Genomic DNA, 10,212 nt, shown 5'->3' with positions numbered 1-10,212 from the left:
ATAGGCTGGTTATGCTAAAGACGAACAACTTGATCGTGGTTAATGCTCTTAGCATAAATCATTTTCCGGACTCCTCTCTCTGCCTCGTGACTGGTGATATTTTTATTCAGTCAAGGACTTTGATTTGAGAATTTCTCTGTTTGATGTGGTGCTGCGAATTCTATTATGGTTGCCTGTTTATCAGTAACCATGATTATGCTCGTTCTAGCATTGATTGTATGTACACAATCATATTTCTTGTTGAAATTTGATCTGGGTTGTCGGAAGAAAGAAGAAGACAATTCACTTAAATTTTATATTAAACTCATAAATATTATCATAGAATAAAAACCATATGGCTGTTCATGGATAGCTTAGGTATTTTCCTGATTGGATCGACAATTATAGAGATTATTTGTTGTTATTATTGTAATTATTATTCTTTAAAGTATTTTTTATTTTTTTTCATTTTAAAATAATATAAAACACATAAAAAAATTTCAAAATTTTCAAAAACATTATTATTTTTTAGTTTTAAAAATATTTTTGAAAAAAATTAATTTTTTATTTGATTCAAATTAATTTTTTATATCATTTTAAAATATTAATATCAAAAATAAAATTTTAAAAATAAAAAATATTTCAAAAAGTAATTGTTATTACAATATCAAATAAATTTATATTCCATTTATTTTTATGTTTTAAAAATATTTTTTTTTAATTTTAAATTATTATTTTTTAAATAATTTTTTAAAAATTATATACTAATATTAAAAATAAATTTTAAAAATTAAAAAAAATATTTTTTAAAAATAATTCAAAAAATAACAATACATCGAAACCAAATAGCATATTAATAGAATTGGTTACAAACGGAACCGCGTAACTAGCTGCTCTTCTACACAAGTGATGACAAATAGAAAAAAACACGAAGAGCCAGACGGACGGGCAACGGTTTGAAATAATAGCGAATCTCAACCGTCAGTGTGAAATAAAAATTAAAAAAACCACCCTGAATTCAGATTCCCGCCTCTTTAAATCCATGCTGATCTCTCACACATTTCGCATTTCAAATCAAAATCTCTCTCTCTCTCATCTCACTCATTCTCTATAACAAATTAACAAACACTAAAGTTGGAGTTTCTTCTACTGCAAACCAGCGAAGATGACTGCTACTCTTAAGTAAGCTACTCGATTAAGCCAATAATACTTTCTCACCTCCTCTGATCTTTAACTGTAGTATCATTGGATTGATTGATTGGCTGATCAGAGACATAATCAGTAGTGGTAATTATTACTAGTTCCTAAAGTTGTCTGTGCACGTGGTGGTTGTTTTTAGAGCTGAAGAGCAAAACCAGCTGCAGCTGGTGGAGCGAGAAGAAATGGATGACGAAGACGATTTGTTCGAAGCCATCGACAAGTGTAAGCTACAAATTATCAGCTCTCTTTCTCTCTCTGCTTCACCGATTGTTTTCTTCTTTCGATTCTCGACTTTCTTCGCCTTTTCTGCTTGCTTGTGTTGATTAATGTGCAAATGACAATCTGCCTTCTGTGCCCTAGTTGATTCTTAAATAGCAGCTCCAATTTCACTCATATATAATGGTTTTCTGTTCATCAACCTCGACTCTCGATTTCGCTCCGCCTTCATATTCAGTGCAATATTGTCGATGAATTTCACTTGATTTACTTTGAAGATTTAACTTATTATATTTTATTGCTCAATGCCCAGTCTCCTTGTTTGTAAATTGTGATGTATGCAGTGATCAATCAAGGTATTAATGCTGGAGATGTCAAGAAGCTTCAAGATGCAGGCATTTATACTTGCAATGGCTTGATGATGTTCACGAAGAAGGTATACAAGTTCCGATACTGATCATTTAAATTTTAGGTGTTTTAGCACCATCTGATTGCGATTACCTTGGTTCTATTCAGAACTTGACAGGAATCAAAGGTTTGTCTGAGGCTAAAGTTGACAAGATTTGTGAAGCTGCTGAAAAGATAGTGGTCTGTGCTTAGTTTATAGGATATTAATCATCATCTATTTTTAAGCTTTATTTTATTGCGCTGTTGAATTCGTTTTTTTTCTTGTCAGAATTATGGTTATATAACTGGAAGTGATGCTCTGCTCAAGGTAAGTTTAAGTTCCTCTTGCTTTTATGAATTGAGGAGATGCTCAAATCACTTATGATTGCTTTGTTCGAATCATGTAGTTCTAGCTTCTGATTTGTATCACCTTTTTAAGTTTAAATCTCATTATTGTTTTATCCTGCAGAGGAAGTCCGTGATTCACATCACAACTGGAAGCCAAGCCCTGGATGAACTCTTAGGAGGTAGTCTTATCACTTTTAGATTCGCTATGTCTGTGTTAGTAGTGTATATGCTTTCTGATAATGTGCTGCAATTTGTTTTTCTGTAATTGTAATTGGTATGATCATCTTGATTTATTTGAAAAGGTGGGGTTGAGACTTCGGCTATCACAGAAGCTTTTGGGGAATTCCGGTAAGAACAAACCATCACACATTTTTTCCAATAAATCACAACATTTTCTGTTGGCATCTTCTCACACATCCTAAAATCTGTCTACCTCTACATTGACCATTGCAATATTATATTTAGGTCCGGGAAGACACAGCTTGCTCATACTCTTTGTGTCTCTACACAGGTTCCTCTCTCATTTTGCTCCTTAATAAGGTTGTTGGTGTAATGTCTGTGGCTGTGGTGTCTATGCTAAATGAGAATACCAGTTCTTACTTATCAGTGTTGTTAAAATATTATAATAGATGATGCTGTTTCAAGGAAAATTGGAATTGTCTTCAATTAGAAAAAGCACTATTCAGTTTTACAAAATCTGAGTTACAGAAATAGACAACATTGAATCACCCATCTCCGAATTGTTTCTGACCAAATTGGGGGCATAACACAATTTTCTTGACAATTATTTTCTAATAAAGAATTCCAAATCATGATCCAGTATCAGTTGTTTTTCTGATGAAGAAGTCCTTCAATGGGATTGCGAGTTACGATGTAATGATATTGTTGGTAGCACTGGCTTTGGTTTATGCAGACGCCTCATTATCTGGATTTCAGATTTGGAAATGACAATATGTGCTCTAAGCTTCGCAAAATATGCATTCCTATTGCCTTTGCAGCTTCCTACAAACATGCATGGTGGGAACGGAAAGGTTGCTTACATTGATACCGAAGGAACTTTGTATCCTTTCTGCTCGCACTTCCCTCTTAACATCTTGCAATATGCACAGTTCCTTATTAGCGAAAAATTTATGGAGAATTTTAACCATATGATGTCTTGCAGCTTCAGTGTTTCCTTAACTCTATGCTCTTACAGTCGACCTGATAGAATTGTTCCAATAGCTGAAAGATTTGGAATGGACCCAGGAGCTGTCCTTGACAATGTAAGTATGAATTTCTATCGTATTATTAATAGATTCATGGAAGAAGATCTCCTAGGTCAACCGTTTTCTCTGTGAATGTGGAAGATCATCTATGCCCGTGCATATACTTACGAGCATCAATACAACTTGCTTCTTGGTCTGGCTGCAAAAATGTCTGAAGAGCCATTCAGACTTCTGGCGAGTCTTTCCCCCTATTCTTTTAAGATTGATTTGCCTGCGATGCTTGTACTATGAGGCCTGGTGTAATGAAGTCTTTTTGTGTGCCTATGAAGTCAGATTGTCGATTCAGTTATTGCTCTCTTTCGGGTGGATTTTACTGGGAGGGGAGAACTTGCAGAGCGTCAGGTGAATTCCAAACTTTCTCTAGAGTTCCTGTAAAATCATATCCGTATCATGTCTTTTCAAAGACATTAACAGCTACCCTTTTCAGCAAAAATTGGCTCAGATGCTTTCTCGGTTGATAAAAATAGCTGAGGAATTTAATGTTGCAGTCTACATGACCAATCAAGGTATCTTGACTTGCATATTATCATTCATGGAATTTAAAGATAACAATCCACACAGCATTGGATCCGTTGTTATAAAGTCTTCTTTCTTGTAGCTACTTGATTTTTGTTTCCACAGATCTGACACCTACAACCTGCAGCTCTCTGGAAATTATGTTGGTGCATTACTCACCAAGTTTTCTTGTTATTCTGTCAGCAGGCATACTTCTATTTCTAGTTGTTGCATTTTAGAGATGAAATAAAACATCAATTTGTTGGTTGCAGTCATAGCTGATCCAGGTGGAGGAGTTTTCATATCAGACCCGAAAAAACCAGCAGGAGGGCATGTGCTTGCTCATGCAGCCACTATCAGGTTGATGTTCAGGAAAGGCAAAGGCGAACAACGGGTCTGTAAGGTGTTTGATGCCCCAAATTTGCCCGAGGCTGAAGCAATATCCTTAACCTTGGTACCATTGGTTTGGCTTTACCTATTGATTTTGGTTTTAATTAATCATGTTTCCATGAAAAAATGATACGAGGTGGTTCTACTTCGATAAAATGACAAAAAGGTGGCTGAAGTAAAATCCAAACTATAATAACGCATCAATATATTCTCTGATCCTAATTTCCAACCAAGTGTTAAGCTATTCTTAACAGAAGCACGTATTTCAGATAACAGCAGGAGGCATTGCAGATGCAAAGGACTAACAAGAAAGGTCACTGCTAGAGGTGCTTCAGCGTAACTATAGGAGTTAGTAGTAGAATGTCTCATTTCCTGCTATCTACTCGTGGGTAGCAGGGCTGCAAAAGATGGTATATCTGTCGGATTAAGCTTCCTTCTCTGTGCTCTACATTTATCCTGACCCCGTTGACCATGTTTAACAAGAGATTTACCAGCCTTTATAAGTAAAAAAAGTGCCAATGATAATATCCCACCTTTCTGGATGTTGTTTTAAATGTTTTTCACATGGCTGTTCTTGTTCATGCTTCGAGTTTCTCTACCTCTTCGGCAAGTGTGAGCTAGACGTAGAGTGTAGCAGCATTCTAGATTAGTTTTTGAAGTCGGGCCCTCCTAAACAAAACAAGTCCTTTGATTAGAAGGCACATCCATGCCAAACCAAACAACACGGGGGCCTTGGGTTACGTGTTTTAATTCAAGCTTTTCTCATGAAACTAGTGTAAAGAGTGGACTATCAAATAAACTAATGGCTTGCAAAGAGTAATGACCATGTAGGTTAACGTCTGACGAGTTAGTCGTTCATAGAGGTCACAGGGACAAAATGTCTGCGCCCAACAGAAAACAATGCAAGCCTTTTCTTCCAAGCGTGCATCAGTTTTTTTTTTGTTCTTTTTCTTTAAATCTTGGCCATTTGAGAAACAAATTATTGCAAGAGGGACCTTAAAAGTTGATTTATGTTATCTAATTATCTGTTTCATCTCCTATTCATATTTGGCTCCCAAAATATTTGATCTTCATTTGGTCACCAATACAGTGCAGCATAGGAGCACATCCAGGACTTTCTTTTCTGCGCCAATCCAGTCTCTTCCTTTGTCGATCATTTAGGCCAGGATTTGCCAAAATTTTGTAGGCACACACAGTACGTATAAAAAATGACATCCAATGGAAGAAGCAAATCGAGCAACAAAGAAATACTCATCCAACTTTCCATGAAAAGAGAATTAATTATCAATCAGGAAACTAACACCTTGCAAATCTTTTATGTAATGTGTAAATTTTATTTTATGTTATTTCCACAAAGGTCAATTGTCTTGTTCATTGAAAGACTAATAACAGTATGAAATTCGGGACACATTAGCGCAGCAGCGTCGAGAAAGATAAGAGATAAAGTGGAGGATAAAGAAAAAAGATACGATCCAAAAGAAGGCCACCTAATAAGAAAAGCCTTGCCATACACGGACCTAGGAGCTCAGTAGTTTGAAGACCAGTTGTAAGAACTACCAACTCTTGGCATGCCAACTGATTCCTTCTTAGTCTCCGCATCCACCTTGAAAGTAGCTCCGCAGACCTGGCCAGAACTGTCCACTCTTGGCACTGGCTTCAACTCATTCAGTGGGTGCTCAAAGCTCCTCAAACCTCCAGAAGTTGTAAAGAAGCATCCTGAGAAATAAAACAGAAACTTTTAGATTATGAAATGGGTAGGTAGAGATTACCTAAGGGCACGAGACAAATCAAAGGAACTCAGCAAAATAGCCTTGTAACTTCGGGAGAGGGGGGCCTCCATCTATCCTTGTGCTCATATATCATAAAGGATCCCATCAATGCCAAGGGAGTTTGAATGGGCCATCCAAAAGTTCGAGGGATTAGAAAACAATAAAGAGAAAAATAAATCATCACAGAACTTTCCTACATAAAGCTATATAACCAGAAGGGTATTTTGACCCTAATTTTCAGCCCATCATGCAACATGGAAAGTGAACAGAACACCTACAACCAAACAAAAAAAGGGAAAGAGCATCATGAATATATACTCTTCAAAATTTTAATGCACCAACATTTCCCACATTGCTGGGTTCTCCAATGTACATGAATACTTGTCTCCAAATACACTCGAAGTACATTCCAGTGCCCATCCATGTGTTGCCCTTGAGATTTTTTTGTATACGTCCTCACCACTCTAAGGACAATTTAACCATGCAAAAAGAGGCAGAGATAGATTGCTATAGATCACAAGCATGATGATCAAACCAGAATCAAAAGTTTACCTTTAGGGAATGGTGCAAAAGATTTCCCACAGCCTTTCTGCACAATCTGAACATCATCTGAAAGAACGAGATTGCCTTCACAATCAGTTCCCCAGAAAAAGGGTACACTTCCATCAGCATCCTGCAAAAAGGTATACTTAGCATGATTTAAGCTGCTGGAAACAGATAGACGAAGAGATCAGAAACAAAAATTAGAAGGACAACCAACAATACAGGAGAACATTCCAAGCAGAAAGGATCACTTACAGCAGCAAAAAATGTGGCTTTTGAAGTGCTGTCATATAAAATAAAAGCAAATTTTCCTTGGATGTCTTTCACAACCTGATCGGCAGGATAAGGGCCTCGATCTCTGAGAGTTCTGTAAGCTTCAATGACAACGATCACCTCATTTGCAGTTTTATTTAAACCATACTGCTGCTTGAGAACAGCAACATTATCTATGTGGCCTTGGAACAAGCAGAAAATGTCATCCACAACCGCAAACAACCTAGCCAGAGAAAAGAGGCATTACCAATGTTATGCACAGATAACACTAGCTAGAGATTTACAGAAATACATCTTTCTAAATCCTACATAACTCTCAACAAACACATGGCTAAGAAAATCAGACTTGGCCCTTTCTTTCCTGCAAAAAAATGGATTGCAGACCACATTAAGCAAGCCCTTAATTTACATTCATAAAGGAGTCAAAACTATCAATCCAAGTAACAGATCTAAGTTGCATGATTAAAATAACACAAAGAGAAAAGTTTTCATACAATAATTAAATGAATAACAAGATCTGCTAAAAAAGTCGATAAAAGTTGAAATTTTTTCCAAGCAAATTACCACAAACCATAACACAATCGCGCAGAAAAACTAGTACCAAATTTCTTCAACCTAAAATCCCATAAAGCTAAAACTCAAACATGAACAAACCTCAAGCGAACAAGACTAGATCAATCCCAAAAATCAACCAAAGAAACCAAAACAAAAACATGGGTCACATTTTTAAAGGGAAAACAATACCTTGGAAGAAAAGGGTTTTGCTTTTCAACAGAGTGAGAAATGAGACCAGAAGTGCCAAGATTGACAGTGACGGAGCCAGGGTGCAGCAAGGCAAAGTGGTTAGCCAAGAAGCTGTCTTTCAATGCAGAGGATGCTGGGGTAGTGTGCGGACTCTGTAAAGCATCAGGGCATTTTGCAACCGTATTGTCAAAAACCGCCAACATTTCTTTTGCCTTTCCTGTCTTTGATTTGTGAAAGGGAGAAAATGACTGATTTGTATGGAAGGATTTAGTGAAGGCAAAGAGAGTGAAAGGGAGCGAAGTGAAGGTTAGTGATTGACGAAATTGTCGTTTGCAAGTATTTCTTTATTGACGAAATTGTCCTTGTACTGTGAAAATTGTACGGAATCAATTCAGTGAAATGATCATTATTCCTGAAAAAAATAGTAAATTATTTGATTTTATTTAGTTTAATTCAAATCAGTAATAACTAATTATTAAGTAAAACGTGTCATGATTTGACGTGTTTTTTTAATTAGGGTTATATATACACGTGTCATGTGACAATTAATTACTAGTAATTTGGGTTAATAGATGAGTTGCATTAAATAAAAAAATGTTCAAAGATAGGGTCACATGGCCTTCGGCTATAACGATGGATCCTTGCATCTGAGCATATTCAGCCCTGCGCATGTTAATTGGCATGTCCCCGCTGAGATCTGAGCATGAGCTCGTTTTATATTTGTGTTGTAAAAAGTATTTTTTAAAAAATTAATTTTATTTTTTTGATATTTTTAGATTGTTTAGATAAAATAATATTAAAAATAAGTTTTTAAAAATTAAAAATATTATTTAAATTCATTTTCAATAAAAAACACACACAAAAAAAAAACAACCATTATCCTCGTGGCAAAATTATCTTAAGAGCACACGCATTTGGTCTTCCTAGAAGTGTAATGCCGCTGATTCATAAACAAGCAGGCTTTCAACTTTTTATATCCTCCCCGTTCAAGAGAGTGGGAGAATTATGAATTCCAATGCAGGTCCATGGTTTTGCATTTCCAGGGCCCAAAGAAAGCCGCCTCCTAGATGGTGGCCTTTGCAGATACACAATCCGTCAACATGTCAAAGATTTCAGTGTTATAATAGATAGAACCAAAGATGAGAAGAGTTGAAATAAACATGGGCTAAACCTGTCGCGTAGCTGAAATGCAAGAACCGAACGCCATTACCCAGAAGACCATACATTGGTGCAAAAGTTGTCTAAACTCATATATTATCTTATCAAACTCAGCCTCTTATAGCTCAACTGTTAATATAACTCAATCAGGGCTCAAACCCTGTTATATGCCACTGACTTGCTGAAGAGACGGCGGATATATACTGCTTGGAGTGTGCTGCCACCGGCCATTAAGAGGTACTCTCCAACCGTGTAGGCTACGACACGCCTTCTTGTGCTCTCACTGGCCGCAGAAGAAACAAATGATAGCTAGCAATAAATCTTCAGCAAATTGCTATTGTATGGAAATCTAGCTCATAAGACAGTCTTGTCATGTTGAAATAATGGCATCAGTGTATCCAAAAACCGAGTACACGATACGCTAAACAGGTTTTTCTCAGAATAAAATGACTCAGCTACATCTGCAGGATGGTATTCATGCATATTTATCTTCCTTCTCATCCTGGCCCTATTATGAAATGTTACTGTTTAATTCTTCCCTTTAACACACGGTCGAAGAAACTCTGGGAAAACAGCATGCCCTGTCGCTGTCAGGATCTTTTACTTTCAAGGCATAGATGTACACGTTTAATCTTTGATGATACTAAATAAGGTATTAACAAAAGCAAAGAGAGATATTAAAGTACCATTGAATTTGAGTTGAACTAATAGCCACATAATCAAGATGTAGAAGGAATAGGAGATGACCATAAATTTTAACAGAAGGGGGAATTATTTACAATTCCTTCAAATTCGATCCTGCTCCTCTGCATTAGAATATAATTTTAGTTTAATATGTTTTTTTTTTTTTAGCTCAACGAGCTGTTATTATATTTATGTAAATATATATATATTATTAATAAAAGTTTAATTTATTTGTAATATTTATATAATATTAGATAAATAAATCTAATATTTGATTTATGAATTTAGAATAAAGATAAAGTTTACAAGAAAAAAATAATTTGTAAAAAAAATTATAAAATTATTATAATTATGGTATTTCTATTGCATCAAAACATTGTTCTTAAAAAGTTTCTGGTCGATGCTCTCTTAAATATTAGATATTTATTAGAGTAGTAGAAATTAATACATATTATGTTATTTATTTTAAGAAATGAAATAATTATTTTCATACTCTGATGTATAAAGGATATTTAGAACTAATATATAAATACATGTCATAAGATATTTGAACTGACCCGTGTAAGAATTTCATATGAAAAGATCACCTATCTTTAAGGAAAAGCTCATGCGACAATTGTGTAATTAGATTTGAAATCATTAAGTTATTATATATATAAAATATTATACTTTGATCATATTATATATTATCTTAATTGAGGTAATTAATAAATGGAAAAATATTGGGTATAATATGAATTATATAAAGGTACTTGAGTAAT

The 10,212-nt window shown here is 35.2% G+C and overlaps 2 protein-coding genes across 2 annotated transcripts; one reads left to right on the top strand and one right to left on the bottom strand.

Moving 5' to 3' along the window:
• Positions 1-1,032: 1,032 nt before the first annotated feature.
• Positions 1,033-4,866, top strand: LOC105127575 (meiotic recombination protein DMC1 homolog). Its single transcript, XM_011028927.1, has 15 exons — positions 1,033-1,161; positions 1,319-1,401; positions 1,740-1,831; positions 1,912-1,983; positions 2,072-2,110; positions 2,252-2,309; positions 2,433-2,478; positions 2,596-2,641; positions 3,129-3,190; positions 3,326-3,392; positions 3,477-3,569; positions 3,669-3,737; positions 3,823-3,901; positions 4,163-4,329; positions 4,541-4,866. Exons 1-15 carry the CDS (start codon positions 1,145-1,147, stop codon positions 4,583-4,585), a joined length of 1,035 nt encoding a protein of 344 aa, XP_011027229.1. The 5' UTR covers positions 1,033-1,144; the 3' UTR covers positions 4,586-4,866.
• Positions 4,867-5,638: 772 nt separating this feature from the next.
• Positions 5,639-7,908, bottom strand: LOC105127567 (stem-specific protein TSJT1-like). The gene is made up of 4 exons (XM_011028918.1): positions 7,610-7,908; positions 6,848-7,088; positions 6,602-6,722; positions 5,639-5,996 (listed from the first exon to the last, which is right to left on the bottom strand). The coding sequence occupies exons 1-4, from the start codon at positions 7,810-7,812 to the stop codon at positions 5,806-5,808; spliced, it is 756 nt and encodes a 251-aa protein (XP_011027220.1). The 5' UTR covers positions 7,813-7,908; the 3' UTR covers positions 5,639-5,805.
• Between the last annotated feature and the right edge of the window lie 2,304 nt (positions 7,909-10,212).

Source organism: Populus euphratica, unplaced genomic scaffold (genome assembly GCF_000495115.2).
Source record: "Populus euphratica unplaced genomic scaffold, PopEup_1.0 scaffold1.1, whole genome shotgun sequence".
Classification (NCBI taxonomy): domain Eukaryota; kingdom Viridiplantae; phylum Streptophyta; class Magnoliopsida; order Malpighiales; family Salicaceae; genus Populus; species Populus euphratica.
Note: the sequence above shows the minus strand (reverse complement) of the source record. Positions and strands in the feature narration are given on the sequence as shown.